The sequence below is a fragment of the Neomonachus schauinslandi genome, chromosome 14, assembly GCF_002201575.2.
Source record: "Neomonachus schauinslandi chromosome 14, ASM220157v2, whole genome shotgun sequence".
NCBI lineage: Eukaryota > Metazoa > Chordata > Mammalia > Carnivora > Phocidae > Neomonachus > Neomonachus schauinslandi.
The window spans coordinates 18,361,896-18,380,240 of NC_058416.1; the positions used below are offsets into that span (position 1 = coordinate 18,361,896).

The window sequence follows — 18,345 nt, forward strand, 5'->3', positions numbered from 1 at the left end:
AAAAAAAAAAAAAAAAAAAAGCTGAACTACCTAAAGAATTAGCTCTGAGAGTAATATAAATGTCACTTATTCACTCAGATCAGTTCCCATTATCTCTTCCATTTTAAACATAAAGAAAATTATAATATATATTGTGCATTAAGGTAGTTTAATGACCAGAACTACCACAGAACACTCAATTTAAAATAACTAAAGGATTCCCTATTCTAATGGGTGTCTCTACTCTGGCTACACATGAAAATTACATGTGCAGTTTTAAAAATCAAACAGACACCCAAACCCCACCCCTGATTTTCTGAATAAGAACTCCAGGGTACAGATCATTTTAAAACACTCTACATAAGATTTTAGCGCACAGGCAGAGCAAAGAATTACTTTTCTAAACACAGAAGTTGTACTGGCAATGCAAGACAAGTGGCATCCGGAGCCAGGATGATTTCAAAGGTAAAATTCCACATGAGAAGCGGGGGTAAAGAACATGAAATGCTGAGTCAGTGCAATGAGAAGGATGAATGAATGAGGTGGACAGTGGAGTAAGAACACAGGAAGGCAGGAAAAGCAGGGAAAACACAACAGCAGGGAAAGCAAACACAAATGCAGTAGCTCAGCAACACAATCTGATGTCTTGTTTGTGAACAGTGAAAATATCCATTTTTTGTCATTGCTTATCCTTGTAAATGGCATGATGTGTTCCTCATCATTGTTGCTACTTTTATTCATTACGTGCAAATACCACTAGTTTTGTAATTAGTTGCAATTCAGTGACTTTGTCCTAATCTTGCTGATAAAACATTTGAGATTTGGCTTAACTTTCTTACCTTAAAATTTAGGAAATAAATTCATTACAAAATCAACCCCAACCAATACTAATATATTCATCAAATATACATGCATGGTTAGAAAGCACACGAAGTACTGGAGAAACATTTTCATGACAGTAGGTTACAACAAAATAAAATCAAACATAGTACATTGTGCCAGGAAGTATAAAACTCTAAAATATAAGTTTCATAGAATTAAAACATTCCTAAAGTAGCATCTGAGGCCTCTTTCCATTTGGTGGTATTACAGCTAAACAGATAATCAAGATGAATATAACTCTGTTGTTTTAAAAATTATAATAACAGATAAGCAACTTGTTCCAACAAACTCTTAGAGTTCTTATCCATTTTTATTTTAGTGACTTTTTTTGAGAATTGAAACTGTGGATCTTTTTCCCAGAACAGACACACAAATCACAGAAACACCGCATTTTCCAAAATGTAACATCAGCGAAATCATAAACCTTGGCCAGCTGAAGAATCCGGCATTACAGGATTTCTAAAGACCCACTGTGGGAGAAGATTCATTTTCTCGCCTCGAAATATTTCACACTATAGATGCGAGCCATTTCATAAGTCTGGAGATGTTGATTTTGTACATGTTTATATCTCCAGGGCACCAGCACATCCCCAATGGATGAGTCAACAGATGTTCATATTTACAGGTGACCTGGTACTTGCTGACGTCCCCCTCTTTTTTGGAGCACTGCTCCTGAATCTTACTTGCTTATAACATATGACAACTATGTGAAACGGTGAAAAGGACCTGATTTAAAGTTGCAAAATAGGTATTCAAGTCCAGGCTTAGCAGTAGCATCTTAATACATTTAACCTATGCCCTCAATTTACTGTCTACATGAGGAAAGTTTAATCTCACAAAGCTCTGGTGAGCATCGGGCAAATGTTCAGGTTCCTCCTCTGTTAAATGTTAACAGTAATAGTAACCATTTGATAGGATTAGAAGATTAAATATGATACTATACAGGGGTGCCTGGGGGGCTCAGTCGGTTAAGCGTCTGCCTTCAGCCCAGGTCATGATCCCGGGGCCCTGGGATCGAGCCCCGCATCGGGCTCCCTGCTCACTGGGGAGCCTGCTTCTCCCTCTCCCTGCAGCTCCCCCTGCTTGTGTACTCTCTGTCAAATAAATAAAGTCTTTAAAAAAATAAGATACTATATGTAAAGGACACAGCAAAATGCCTCGCACAGAACAAATGCTCAATAATCAGCTATTATTAATGTGCCTCCTCTTGTGCTCGGTGCTGGATAAAACAGCTGTCTTATAAAACAGCAGGGTTATAAGAGATACGCAAGGAGTTGAGTAAAAAGTGTGTTCAATGAATGGTAGTCCCTCTTTCCATTTCTGATACAGAAGAGGGAACTGGGACACACACGAGTCAGTGACATGCTGAATGGAAGCCTGGAGAGGCTGTCCATCTCCTCCCCTCCACAACAGAAGTACTCATCTGCCCCCAAGCTCGTGGGGGTGTCGTGGCTGACAAGTTTCAGCTGAGTCTCTCTGTAGGGTTTGTGCTAGGATGGAGAGAGCTGCTCATCCAAGGTCACACCCCCTATCCAGGGCACCGTGCTGAATGTACAACACAGGGATATGAAGGCTAAGCCCTTTGCCCCAATTCAAGGACAACTTTGAAGGGCAATCCCAGTTCCAGAGTTCCCTGGGATAAACTGAAGCTTTCTAAGCAAGTGAAATGCTATTCAATGTTTCCCTCTGCCCAATCCTGCTTCTTTCACTCCCTAAAAGTATTGATCCCAAGAATACTCCTGCACACAAATCTCAGAGTCCACTGCCTAGGGAAATGGCTTATGCTACTTGTCCAAAGTCAAAAAGCTAATGAAAGGTCAAATGGGATTTACTACAGATGTGCCAGCATAATTCCACAATTATAAAATGAGGAAGAAGAGACCAAATGAAAGAATGAACCAGGGGTGCCTGGGTGGTACAGCTGGTTAATCGTCCAACTCTTGGTTTCAGCTCAGGTCATGATCTCAGGATAGTGAGATTGAGCCCCGCATTGGATTCTGCACTCAGCCTGGAGTCTGTTTGAGATTCTCTCTCCCTCTCTCCCTCCTACTCATGCTCGCTCTCTAAAATAAACAAATTAAAAAAAAAAAAAAAGAATGAAGCAAAAGACCTATAGACAACATTATAAATGCTACCCTAAAATATCCTAAGAGTGTCTCATTTGTGGATCAAAATAAAAATGAAGAGTGATCTCTATTGAAGTTGAGTTGAAATAAGAGAGTGTCCATCCCTACAAGAAGAGGAAGATGAAAAGGTCATGAAGGTGAATTTCCTGGGATGCTCTCTATTTCACTTCAGAAGCAGAGACTAACTGGACCAAAAGGGGCTTTGAAGACAGAATAGTTCTTTATTTTATACAAGAAGAAACTGCAACTCAGACTGAGGGTACGCAGAAAGAGTGGCCTAGTGTAGGCTTTTTAAATTTCCAGAGTCCTTCAGCTTTGTCTTCAATGTGTGATTTTGACATTTTATGTAAAGTGTACCTCCCACAAAAGATTCATATATATTCAAATATATGCATGAAATGCATTATGAAACTACGCATGACTTTTTTTTTTTTTTTAAAGATTTTATTTATTTATTTGAGAGAGAGAGAATGAGAGACAGAGAGCACGAGAGGGAAGAGGGCAGAGGGAGAAGCAGACCCCCTGCCGAGCAGGGAGCCCGATGCGGGACTCGATCCCGGGACTCCAGGATCATGACCTGAGCCGAAGGCAGTCGCTTAACCAACTGAGCCACCCAGGCGCCCTACGCATGACTTTTGAACTAGGCATCAGTGTCACTCTTCCCTCCTATCAAGGTGGGTAACTGGGAACTGACTACATTATAAGTATTCACAGAACAGAATGGCTTTACAAGGAAGGTTAGAATTCACTATCTATACCTCTGGCTACATTAGCAATTAACTTTCATCAAATATTGTATCTTAATGGACTTATCTCAAAATGAGGATAATAATTATTATCTCATTCAATAGGATGCCATGAAGACTAAATATTTAATGGTCGCAATGCATTCTAAATGCCATATAAACAAATAACATAGCAATACATACAGTGACTTCTAGCAGGTTAACATTGTGGTAGGTTAATATTACACGTAACTGATCAAAAAGAGCCTAAGAAAGGCACAAATACATTTAGACATCTGTTTCCAAACACGAGAGCAAGATTTAAACTGATAAATATTTTATATTATTAAAATAAAATAAGGTAACCACAGTAAGTGAGGAAAATATCAAGGACATTTTACACTTTTTTTTTAAAGATTTTATTTATTTGAAAGAGAGAGAGATAGCGAGAGGGAGAGAGAGCAGGAGCAGGGGAAGAGGGAGAAGCAGGCTCCCCACCGAGCAGGAAGCCTAATGCGGGCCCGATCCCAGGACACTGGGATCATGACCTGAGCCGAAGGCAGACGCTTAACCAACTGAGCCACCCAGGCGCCCCATTTTACACATTTTAAACTGGTTCTAAAAAGTACTGTATCATTCGTTTTTAATTTTTTTTAAATTTTTTCAAGTACGCTCCATGACATGAGGCTCGAACTCACAACCCTGAGATCAAAACCCAAGCTAAGAACAAGAGTCGAACACTTAACTGATTGAGCCACCCAGGCACCCCGGATTTCTGACATTTAAAGGAAAGTCTGTCATGTATTATTTTTTTTTGGATGATGGTGGATATCAAGTAGTTATGGTAAATATTCTATTGCATATATTTATAAGAACAGTATTTTATTTTTAAATGTCAATATTCACACTATCCTCCAAATTACATCTTTTGCAAACGTTTAAACTTACTAATGAAAAGTTTTAGCTGTTAACATAAAAACATGCGAGGAATCAGATATTTCTTGATCCTCATTAGAGAGATGGTAAGCAAAAAAAAAAAAATTGAAAGTCACCAGACTACTGAATCAGGCCAAAGTTTCATTAACCTCTAATATTCTAATGTCAAGACTCTATGTAAGGAGCTACATACATAAATCCTAGGGTGTCTACACTGGCATAGAGAGGTGAGCCTTCTGTAGAGTGCGTGAGATTTGAGCAGGGTTTTATGCCTGAAAGGCAGGGAACCTGCAGAACCTGAGAAAAGATAAAGATGCTAGAGGTAAGATGGAGGGGCTGCACCGGGCAGGCCTGCACCAGAGAGGGAGAGCAGATGTACACAGGTGGAAAATGCAAAGGGCATGGGTTTTCAGGTCCCAAGAAGCTTGAGTTCAAGTTGAGATTTTACTACATTTTGGCTGAGCTACTTTGAAGAAGTCTTAATTTCTCTTTTAAGGATCAAATGAGGGGACAGAAAACTCTTCTTAAATTATGAACTAATAGCACAGGTTAGTCAGTAAGCCCTTCTCAAGGAGGAGCCATTAAACACTAGCAGTGTGTGGAATGGTCAAAGCACCAGCTCTGGAACCAAAAGACTGTGTTGAAACAAAACCTGCCATTTCCTTAAGGTATGATCTCAGCCAGGGTCACCAAACCTCTCTGTGCCCAGTTAGCCTTATGTGTCAAATAGAGATAACTAAGGTGCCCAATTTATAGGGTTATTATGAAGATTAAGTGAGTTAATGTATGTAAAAGAGCTTAAAATCGTGTTCAAAGAATTATTTATTGCTGTTGTTGGTGGTATTGTCATTATTACTCTCTGATTCTCAATGTCAAATAGGGATCAGGAGAATACCAATGACTAATAAGTATTTGATTAAGAATCTTAAAAAAAAGGGGGCGCCTGGGTGGCTCAGTTGGTTAAGCAACTGCCTTCGGCTCAGGTCATGATCCTGGACTCCCGGGATCGAGTCCCGCATCGGGCTCCCTGCTCGGTGGGGGGTCTGCTTCTCCCTCTGACCCTCCTCCCTCTCATGCTCTCTGTCTCTCATTCTCTCTCTCGCAAATAAATAAAATCTTAAAAAAAAAAAAAAAAGAGAAGCAGGGGTGGGGACAGGCAGCTAAATCTATAGGAGGGTTTTAATAATAAAAGCTACTAATATGGCTCCATGATTTCACAGCAGAAGTATGTGACAATGAGCCAGGGAAGTTTCCTGCTGTTGTAACGAGCAAAGTAACACATCATATATCTTTTTCCCTTGCTAAAGGGCCCCAAACCCCAAAGCGCATTGCAATTTGTTCTATAAAGAATACTTTGTGATATATTCAGTGGGACTATATTTGGTCCTTATAATGACAGAACTTGTTAGAAATAATTTTGCAATATGGTAGGAATATTTTGACCTTACCTAAAGGAGTTCTAACACTGAACTAACAGAAGACATTATAAAATACCCGTAACCTGTTATTAACATACCAAGCACAGAATACAAGGCAGCAGGACCACACAAGCTCTCTGAACTCTGACTGTAACTAATCCATCCCCGCTCCTGACTTTTCAAACCACATTCAGGACATAATGCATAGTTTTATAGAAATTATTTTAGAAATTAGATGTTTGCGCTAAAATCCTGACTGAAATGTGCAAACACAAAGATCAGAAATGTGTTAAGAAAAGCATTTTCAAGATCATGTTTTAAATTTTAAAAAGTTTGGGTACTACAACCTAAGGGTGATGTACCAGACAGACTGTACTGCTTCCTGACTGCATGTCAGCATTCTGTTGAGGCTAAAACTCAGCATATGTATTCTGAGGTTTTGTTAACAAAAAATATGTATTGAAACTAAAAATCAGCATTAGGAATTTTATAACTTACAAGTATGTCTGGCCAGTGAGTAGTTGGATCCACCACTAGTCAAGCCAAATCCCTCAGGAATTTGACTAGAGCTTCGAGGTCTGGTCAACAATTTAGGAGGTTCAATTTCAGCACCAAATTCAGCTCCTATTACTCCTAGTAAAACAATAGCAGTAGCTTGCTTCCGTCTTTCCTCATAAGATGTGGAAATCTTTTTCATTTGTGGGATACTTGATAAGCAACCTGAAAACCAAAACATAAGTTAAAAAAATATCAATACACAAAAGACATATAATAATAAAAAAATTTCAAGATTACTCTTTCAGGAAAGAACAGTCTTTTCAACAAATGGCACTGAGGTGACTGGTTATCCAACTGCAAAAGGATGAATTTGGGCTTCCACATTTCACTACACAAAAAAATCAACTCAAAATAGATTCACAGTACTAGTAGATGTAAAAGCCAAAACAAAATAACTTGCAGAAGAAAACAGAGAGATGTAACTTCATGATCTTGGGGTAGGCAATGATTTCGTAGATAAGATACCAAAAGCACAAGCAATTTAAAAAATTTCTTTAATTGGATTTCATTGATATTACGAACTTTTACACTTAAAATGACAGATTCAAGAAAGTAAAAAGACCATGCAGAGACTCAAAGAAAATACTGTCAATGATATATCTATAAAGGATTGTATCCAGAATATATGAGGAACTCTTACAACTCAATAATAAAAAAGCACAACTTTTAAAATGGGTAAACACTTTGAACAGATATTCGACATATGATGATATATGAATGGCCAATATGCATATCAAAGATCCTTAACATCACTGGTCATTAGGAAAATGCAAATCAAAACCATAATGAGATACCACTTTGCATCCAATAGAATGGCTGCAATAAAAAGGATTATAAAATGTGCTGTCAAGTATGAACAGAAAATGAATGCAGTGCAGGTGGAAATGTAAAAAGGTACAACTACTTTAGAAAACAGTTTGGCAGTTACTTACTCAGTTTGGTTTTCTATTTCTTCCTGAGTCATTTCTTTCTTTTTTTTTTTTTTAAGATTTTATTTATTTATTTGGCAGAGAAAGACAAAGCGAGGGAGGGAACACAAGCAGGGGTAGTGGGAGAAACAGGCTTCCTGTGGAGCAGGGAGCCCAATGCAGGGCTTGATCCCAGGACCCTGGGATCATGACCCGAGCTGAAGGCAGACACCTAATGACTGAGCCACCCAGGTGCCCATTCTTGAGTCATTTCTGATAGCTTGCAGTTTTAAAGGGATTACCTATTTAATCTGAGTTTTTTTAATTTATTGGTGTGAGATTATTTGTAGTATTCTCTATGATGAAAGTATTTCAAATGTATCATTGCTATGGATCCTTCTAAATATTATTTGTGCCTTCTCTAATATTACTTTTCATGCTTTTCTTGATCAGTTTTGCTAGAAATATATATTTTACTAGATTTAAAAAAAAATACTTTGTTGGGGCACCTGGGTGGCTCAGTTGGTTGCGCATCTGACTCTCGGTTTCAGTTCAGGTCATGATCTCAGGATCATGAGATCAAGCCCCTGTATTAGGCTCCACACTCAGCAGGCAGTCTGCTTGAGATTCTTTCTCCCTCTGCCCATGACACACCACCCCCTCCACACTCTTTTTCTAAAATTAAAAAAATAAAATAAGTACTCTGGTTTTGATCTTATTTCATTTCTTTCTATTTTACCAACTTCTGTTGTTATTTTTATTATTTCTCCTTCTACTTTATGTTTTCTATCAGTTCTTTTTGTTTCTAGGTTTATTTATTTATTTATTTTTAAGTAAACTCTATACCCAACAGGCTTGAATTCATAACCCAGAGATCAAGAGTTGCATTCTCCACCCACTGAGTCATCTAAGCACCCCTGTTTTGTTTCCAGGTTCTTAGGATAAACACAACTCACTTATTTTCATAACCTATTATGGTTTACGTTGCCACAGAGTTAACATCCATTTTCCTCTCCTTTAATAACACAACTTCAATTTTAACTGAGTAGTGATATACTCACATCCTTTCAGGGTCCTTTCAAGAAATGGCAAAGCCATAGCCTAGCTCCTGGCTTTAAGCTTTATTCATGATATATTTTAAGTCCTCTTTAGCTCACAGGAGCCAAAAGCATACTTCTGGAAAGGAGCTAAGGGTTTCAGCCCAGATCATTTCTATTTTATTACTTGTCCACAGAGATATCTGTCTTTCTGGAGACTAGCTATGTCTCTTCAGGTTTTCTGTTTGTATATTTTATCCATCATGGCTATATATTTGGTACAGAGAAATTTAAAAAGTGAACTTCTGGAAACACGTTCATTGGAGGTCAGCTTTCTAGTCTTTCTAGTCATCCATCCAGCTTCTCTGAGCCCTTTCAGTACTTTGTCTCTATATTAATTAAATCAATATAGCAAAGGGCCCTCAGAGCTCAGTATGCCAACTAAGAAATTAACAGCAGGGACCTCTGAATGCTTTTAGATGTTTTGTTTTATTTTGTCTCTTCACTTGTCATTCTATACTAACTGGAGGTAAGGCAAGGGAATGACAACACAAGAGGCTACAGGGGTACCACCAAATCAAGAGAGACTTTTGCAGGGCAAGCTGAAGGCTTTTAACTTCTGGTTAATGGTAAGGTATTGAATAATTTTGCATAAGGTGGCGCTATCAGATTTATTCACTGTTAGAAAGATCATGATAGTGGCGGTAGGATGGCAGATTATGAAGTAAAACAAGATGTATCCAGCAGAACCAAAAGAAGACTCCTGCAATGATCAGGTGGAAAACAGTAAGTACCAGTGGTGGTAGAAATCCATTCCTTCTGACATCAGTTACTCGGTCTCAATATAAGAACTGAAGATCTGGTGTGTTCGCGGCATTATACTAGACGTGAAAAGAGACGTGAAAAGCAAATTCACTGTCCTCTTTGAACTTAAAGGCTACTAAATAAGAATCAGAAATAGGTTACGGAATCAATGAGAAGATTATGAACTGAGAGAACGGTATGTTTAAGAACCTAAAGCATGAAGTAATTTGTTGACTTCTATTTCAAGGAGAGGTAATTGGGTTGGAAGCCTAGGAGGTGAGAGAAAGATAGAAAACAGGCAAGGGAGGCAGGCAAGGGCCAGACCGCAGATGGCATCACAGATCCTATTCACATTTCAATTCTTATCCTATAAAAAATAGGAAGATACTCAAGGTAGGATTTAAGCCAGAGAATGATATAATTAGATTTAGGAGTTCAGAAGGATATCGTAGAAATCAAAGTGAGAGATTAAGATTAGTTTGGTTTGGGGATGTAAATAGGAGATGCAGAGAAGTGGATATCTTTAAGGTCCATGGTGAATCCTGGGTTAAGTTGATGGAAACATTGCAGATTTTAGATGTCATGCCTCAAGTTCTTAACAAAATTAACTAAGATAAAATCAGAACAAAAAGTAAAATAGTAAAAATTAGTAATAATTTTAGCAAAAGTTAACTAAAACAAGAATAAAACAAAGCAAAAGAAACCCTTTCAAGGTAAGTAGGTAGGTATGGCCTTTCTAGAAGCTTAATAAAAAAAACCACCTAGAGCGCAAAACTTTTTAGTGTAAACTTTAAATTGCATTTACTTAGCTGTGCTGAAAGGCAGAATGGATGTGAACAAGCAGACCTAGTTGAGCCTATGAAAAGGAAATGGAAGGATATTACAAAGAATTTAACAGTTGGAAAGGAATAATTGTGTAAGAAAGAGGCATGAGTTTATTTGGAAAATAAAAGTTTGGTTCAACTGAGTACAAAAAAAAGATTTGTTGTTGCTACTGTAGTTTCTTAACTTCTGCATATCATACTTTGTTTAAAAAAAAAAAGTTCTGAAAATGTGCCATTAGTTTTCATGCAGTGTATAGAAAGACAAAAGCCAAAATGAGTCCACAGAGAATACACTGATCTTTAAAAATGTTGTAACTGTTTCATATAAAATTTTAGTTATTATTAATTTCCCTAATTTATTTTTTAATAGTATATTTCAAACCACTTGCAGGCTGCTTTACAAGGATATTCCTCCAACGTTAATAAAATTATTTTATCACTTCCAAGGTCATGATAAGTCGTATTTCATGAATTCACATTTCTTACAAAAAGCCTCAATTAAAATGTTCAAAAATATTTAACATTCAGAAATATCTTCTAATCAGATCCCACAGTATGCAATTCTCTCTCTTCATGGTTTTTTTTCTAGTTTTTTAAAAGTAAAGAAACATTAGCAAGAGTCTTAGTGTGTATGTGCAATGACAGATTCCAAGTATGCCACTGATCTGTCATAGTTCCAATAAGGAAAGTGGGGGAGAAACCTACAAGCTTAACCATACTAAGAAGAAACAAAATCAATAACCACTGCCTCTGTGTTTAGGAGGATGAAAATGAACCCAAATTCTAGAGAAAGTGATATTTAACAGTTTGAGAATCTGTATCTCAGTACATGCATTTAAACCCAACTTTGAGTACAAGAACACACAGTGGCAGAGCTCTGCGCAGCTGCAGCTAGATTCATGCAGTATACATTTCACTCTTTCCATAGTAGTCGTGAAACAGGAAGCAAATCAAGCTCCCCTCCCCCCATGTCTCAGCAAGAGCATGCTCCATAACAATAGTTCAAAGGAAAGCTCTATTCTGCAGTTGCACTGATTGTTCTGTCAGCTGACCTCTGCAGAAGGGAATTGCTAACCGCTGCCTTGCTCCTTAGCTGACAAATGAATGATCGCAGCTCCATCTATTTTCACTATGGCTGCCTCTAGCCCAGGTGCTCAGAGAGAGAGCCCGGTGTGACATCTTAGATCAAGATGAATTGGCACAAACTCCTGATCCAAGATTGTTTTATACCATTTAATTTAGTTTCTTCCCCTGCTTGGATGAGCACAGCTCTGGTTATGGATTTCTATTCTAATGTACTGAAGCAGGCCCTGAAAGAAGCCAATGAAGCAGCTGCTGGAGCAAGGGACTGCAGGGATACTGATCAATAGGCAAGGCATTGACCCCAACCGTTCAGCCTGTGCAACGGCCACTGCTTGAAGGGGGAGGGGGGCCCAGAAGCACACATGGGCTGCTTCCAGTAGGAAATTAAACAACAGGGGCATTTGGAGAGCTCTGCCTCCACCCCTGGTCCCCCACCTTCCCTATGTTCCTTTTGTTTAATTACCTCAATCTTGTCTTAACTCCCACTTCTCGGGAAGGAATTAAATTTTAGGGAAGTTTTAAATAATGTACTTTAAAACAGCCCTTTGTAAATTGTATCCTGAAGCTAACAGAAAGAATCATAACAGGTGCTCTCTGCTAAGTGGCCAAAATATGAAATCTTAATTAGCTGTCAAGCACATCACTTGGTGTAATTTAAAGTTTGGCATGTGCACAGGCTCATAAGAACACTGTCCAAATGGCTATTAATACTACTGATGCTAAAATTCTATGGTATGTAATTTTTATCAGTACTCAGATCTGAAAATATGATAGCTCTTTGTTAACAAGGAAAGAAGAGCAAGAAAAGGATTTCCTAAAAAGAGACACTGACTGATTAGTGCTTGTATAAGGTACAGATGCCCATCCCTACTACTATTCCAACAGTAACACACAGCAGTTTCTGATTCTTTAATTTTTCAGATTTGAAAATATTTAAAATTATTGGCTTTGCCTGGGTTTGCTCTTAAATAATACAAGACACATGCAATTAGCTGCAATGTTTTCCTATGAAGTGACAACCAAATGGGAGATTTTGAGATATTAAAAATAAAATAATTCTGTAAAAGTAGACCTTTCTACAGTTTCATTTATCTCATGAAAATTTGGTATTTTTTCACAGAGACATGCCTCCTTTTAATCATGCTAAAGGGTGACATGGAGATCCATTTTCTTGACAGGACGGTTGATCACCCTATCACAGTAAGAAAATTAATACCTTCGACTAGCCCTGTGTGGAAAACAGAAGCTGCATGCAGTGGTAAAGGACATAAATGTTCTACATTTTAAGTTGCAAATAGAATATTTGTTTTGTGTAAAAATAATATGCTTCTTTATTATTGGGTTTCTTTAAACAAAATATGAGCCTTTGATTTTTATTAAAACAACCATTTAATTCATACAGTGTTCCTCAAAAGTACATAATTGTCTTTAGATTTAGCATAATTGACTCTAGATTTACACGAACAGGAGTAAACACTTTACTTACAGCTTAACTAGAACACAGGTAAAATATTTGAGAAGTTTAAGCTATTTAAAGGGCTGTGAGATATTGATTGCCTCATTTAAAAAGCAGTCAGAGAGTGCAACCAAGAGGTCAAGATAAATTTAACAGTTTGAAGCACTTTACTAAATAACTCTAAAGATCATGTTAATTGGCTTTGTGCAGTTCCAGGGTAAAATTAATTTTATCCTAGCTTACAATAAAAGGATTAAAAGACATATTAAGTTCTTCAGTTTTAACTGGAATAGGAATCAATGGATTTGAATTAAGGCTAACGGCGGTTTTATGAGAGATGGACTACCAGCAGATACTTTATATCTGCGATTAGCTATATATTGATGGAGCTCTGTTATTGTATTAGGTATTAAGCCTTAGATAAGAAGATACTACCAATTTACTACTCTGAGAATATAGTGTAAGAACAGTGAGATTTTGACCTGGAAAAACCATTACAAAAATCTGATTCTTTGTTTAGGATCGAGTATCGGAATGCTTCCCATAGATGACTTACATATGTTTGATATTTAAAATTCTAGTAAAAATTAATGAAGTAATGTATTTCAATTCAAACGTAGTTCACTTCACAATCGTGACTATACTTAAAATTGTATCACAAACATATCATTAAGGTTTTTTAAATCAAAACATTACATTCAGATTGGTTTAGCATACTAATTTTATGCTAGAAATTTCTGCCATATGATAGAGTCCAAGTGACATTCACAATGATATCAATGTTTTCTAAATTTGGTATAAATTTCAAAATATTCTAAAACATCCCTTTAGAAATTCAGAAATATCTATTTATTCACAATAAATGAGAATAAAATTTTAAATGTTTTTCTTTACTCTTTCAGTATTTATTTTAGAATTATATGTATAGAAAAATAAACTGCTGTTACTAGGTACTGCCTCGGAAAGCAAAAAAAAATTGTATTCAATAAGGTATATATCTTCTATATTAATAAATAACTGACTTTGTAGGATTCCATTTGAATGATCAGAAAAGAGTATGTTGCAATATCTCAACAGCAGAAAACTAAAGGGCAGCATATAGAAACTACTTAAATAATAAGTTGGATTAAGGTAGAAAATAGTCTCTGTTATGGTTCTTTACAACTTTGTTTTATTAACCATAAAGCATATTTGCTAATACTAGGTTTTGATTAATTAAAAAACAAAGTAAATTTAATAAAGTGAACGCTGTTAATACTGGCAATTTTGAGGACAGAGAAACTTTCAGAATTAGGACATGATTTACTATTTACAAATTCTGCAGTTAGAATAGACTTAGCATATGTATATTCAAAGCTCTTACAAATGTTAGTCAATAAAACTACAAAAGATTTTTATTTTCAGACTGGTGAAATATTCTTCCAAATTTTCATTTTTATCTACTTCTCTTTTCTCAGCCCCAAGGATACTTTAAATGTGATATGGCATTATCAACTGATATTATGAAAAACATGTAAGATTGTATGTTAAGATGAGTATGAAATGATGGTGAAATATGTCCAATCAAAATATATTTTAATACATTCCAGAACATAAACAGAAGTATCTACAAGAAACTAGATCTTCAAAAGCAAGCTGAGTTCAAACTGACTTTTAGATGTACTTTAAACAAAATAACTTCAACTGTCTATTATTGAATTTGATAAATATGGTTGTCTAATGGAATATTAATTTATTTTTAAGATACGCCTTTTTAATAATCATTACATGGTGCTAATCAAATATACTGATTTTGCATACATATACACACATTATGAATATATAATTATATACACACATATAAGTACTTAATAGTCTCAGTGTACCAGGACATTAAATTTCAAATCTAAGTGAGCCAGAACTGCATTTTTGAGATATTAAAATGTGTTGTCTATGTTTTAGAATCATAATGAGAAAAATGATCCTCAGTGGAGTTTCCACAGTATAAATTGTTTCCATATATATTTGGCCTGAACATTTTCTACACCTACTTGAAATTCTTAAGAGTTGCTTAAGACCGATAAAGTACAATGCCATAAAGACGTCAATTTTTAACCACATAGGTAACAGTAATATTCCAAGTAAGTTTTAAATGGGGGGGGAGGAGGGAATCTTTAAGCAAAAATCTTTTCATATTAATACTTTGTACATTTTAGAAATAATTTGTTTTTAAAAGAATTTAAAACGCTACAGTATTCTACTAATTAAATTTCAGTTATCCATTATATCCCAATTCTTAGTCAAATACTTTAAAGAAGAACTTGTTAAATGGGAACACAAAAAGGCATAGATTGGTGACGATCCAATGTGTGAAAAGGGACTCAAAGACTTCACTCTCTTGGTGGTGAATCTGGGTTTCATAAACTCATAAGGAGAATCTGTGGTTCTATACCATTGTAAATGTAATTAAGTTCCTTTTCTTCAGCCAAGTGCTTTTATATGAATATTGCACACTATTTTCATTTGTTGGCACAACTCAGAGCACTGCAAAACCTGCAATTTTCACTTAATAAGGCAAATTAATTTCGATGATATGGAAAAAAGTTAAAACTGTAGATGGTTTACATGGCCAACATGTAAATTTCTGCCTGTAAGTAAATAAAACGTGCAAGTTTTCTGAATCTTCCGATCTGCTTCTTTAGGAAAACAGATGAACTGATTCAAAATGACAATCCTGGGACACTTGAACATTTACTTACTAACTTCCACATTATTACCAAAGCAGGTGTGTGTCCGCAAAATACTTTTAGTATTCACTTCTCTTACCAACATAGGTTTCTTCCATTGCATTAAAAACATTTTAGTTTACTTTTTGACCCATCTGTCAGTGTTTTCCTCATACCTACTGGGGGTGAGGGGTATGGAATTTGCTCCCCAAATCTATGAGGCATTCCCTGTTTTTGCTGCTGCTACACTGTGTGTCCCCCCGGCCCCCCAAAGCTAAAGTAAACAAACATGCTCTTCATTTGTATGTATGCAAGCTAGCCCCCTGGTGGAACCCAACAGGTGCTGCAAGCACATTATCTCCTGCTGCGGCTTTGATGAAGCCATTTTAAAATAATGCCTCTTGCAAATGTATGTATTATGTGTATGTGCATTTGACAAAATACATAAAACCCATCTTCCACAAAATCAGATAAAAACAAAATAAATGAATGCTCCAAAATGATTTTCTTTTTCAAGGGAAAGTTAAAATAATCATAATATTTGGGGGTATGTTGATTATTTTGATAAGCAGAACCCTTAGGCTTTGAAAGCAACTTGTACTTTCAAATAATTCTTGTTACAATTTCTTATTCTTCACACAGACAGGTTCTATATCCTTTTCCCCACGATCTGCATTATCTTATTTCCCCCTCCATTCTCTACCTAAACATTAACAAGTCAATTTGTTTTTACTTTTAGTGCAAATACTCTGTCTGAGAGAAAACTGAGATTCAAAAAATTCCAGAAATCTACAATATCTATGTAGTCAGAAATCTTGTAGTTAATAATTACCAAGAATAATGTTCAATTGTAGGTTCACTTTACCTTTCAAAGGTGAATCAGAGATAACATGTCAAGTTTTAAAAACTATAAATTGTAACATTAAGAATACCATTATTAGCTTTTTCACGAAGAAAGAAATATTTCAGAGACAGTGGTTAGTGGCTTATAAAGTTATAGACATCTGAAAACATGGCAAATCATTCTCAAATTCTCATACAGTTCAAGTTCAGAAAAAGACACCTTTTGCAATGAGATTCACCTATAAAAATACTGCAGCAGACATGATGTGTTTCTGTAAGAGATCAAATGGGACACATGAGACTTAATATTTGGGGGCACTGTTAGGGTCTATTCTATGACAATTTCACACCTGTGCATTACAGCACAGTGAGAAATAGACTGTTACACCTGAGGTCATTGTTATTCATAAATGACAAACCATTTATTAGATTGGCTTAAAAACTATTTTCATCTAGGTTAATTATCTTTATCAACTCGGTGATATAAAACCAGATCAAAGGGGATAATTGTTCCATCTTTGAGAAGTTAACAAGCACATCTGCTCTTTTGAAACAAGTATTTGCAGTATTCATTTTTCTGAATTATTATACATTTGGTCACAATAATGAAGCAATGCCATGTAACCAAAAGTTACAATTTTTAAAAGGTAAATTGGAACCTCTAAGGTATTTCTTGCTTTTTTTTTCTTAGTAGATTATAATGTAATCTCTGATTTTGAAAAATGATCACCTTATATATTTTTTCCTTTGTTTTCTTCACTATAGGTGAGTTGTTAAGTAGAAATAATGGAGCATAGTCAGGGGCAACATAATTCCAGTATTGTGGAAATTAATGGCCAGACCTTTGAAGTTAATAGCAGATCTGGGAAAAGCTGTGGTGGTTAAGCCCCAAACAAAGTTTTATAGCAAAGATTTTAATAACATAGTTCACAACTAGCAGAAATATGTAAGATTTATCTTTTTTATGCACATTAAAACTTGATATAGGTTAACATATGGTACAATTCCTAAGAACTAAACAAATAAAAAAAATTAAGGAAAAATGTTTTTAAATTTAAAGGAGAAATAAAATGAGAAAAGAAATTTAAAGGAGAAATAAAAAGGTCATAGACAACTTTGACTTTTAATTTACTAATAACATTAATAGATGACCAAGAAAGTAAAGCTTTGAAAAAGACAAGCAAAAGTAAACTAAGCATTTGTGCTAAAAGTCTAAAAGCCAATGACAAAATAAACCATAGCCTCAAACCGTTCAGGGTACACTCACTAGTAGCCTAGAACCTAGAGAAAAAGTAGCCCATTTATACAGCCTAAGATATTCGAATATGCACATGTGTAAAAGACATTTTGGCCCATTTTTCAAAGAGATTTCTAAGTAGCTCCAGAGAGCTTAAAGACATCGAAAGCTTGAATTTATTAGACAGCTAAACAGGATTGCCACTTCTGATCTTGTTACATGTTCAGGCTTTTATCATTTTTAAGCTACATGTAGAGAGAAGAATTATGTGCCTTTGAAATTATTATAGATGATTTTTAAATTATTTTACATTTCCTCATTTTATGAAGAAGATAACTAGTCTATCAAATTGACTGCAGTTGTTATTTGGCAAATTTCTTTTTCTCAGACCCTTTTTCTGGTTATATGATTTCTTCTCAAATAAACATACATATAAGGATATTAAAATTTACTAATATTCTCTTCGATTTAAAAATTTACTAAATTAGGGGTGCCTGGGTGGTTCAGTTGGTTAAGCGTCTGCCTTCGGCTTGGGGCATGATCCCGGGGTCCTGGGATCGAGTCCCGCGTCAGGCTCCGTGCTCAGCGGGAAGCCTGCTTCTCCCTCTGCCTGCCACTCCCCCTGCTTGTGCTCTCTCTCCCGCTCTCTGACAAACAAATAAATAAAATATTTTTAAAAAAGTAAAAATTTACTAAATTTACTAATATTCTCTTCCTATTTCATATGATTTCCTATTAGTTAGTTAATTCCATTTATAACTTGGATCTGAGTTGCCTATCTTGTACGTATAAAATTGAAACAGTCCTTGAGCCTTGAATTTTTG

At 35.9% G+C, this 18,345-nt stretch overlaps 1 protein-coding gene across 1 annotated transcript in view; it reads right to left on the minus strand.

Annotated features, from left to right (window-relative positions):
• WDR7 (WD repeat domain 7) overlaps nt 1-18,345 on the minus strand; it is a 345,210-nt gene that overhangs the window by 135,300 nt on the left and 191,565 nt on the right. The window contains exon 21 of the mRNA XM_021686377.1: nt 6,565-6,786. Coding sequence (XP_021542052.1) covers nt 6,565-6,786 — 222 coding nt within the window. The remainder of the gene's footprint in view (nt 1-6,564; nt 6,787-18,345) is intronic.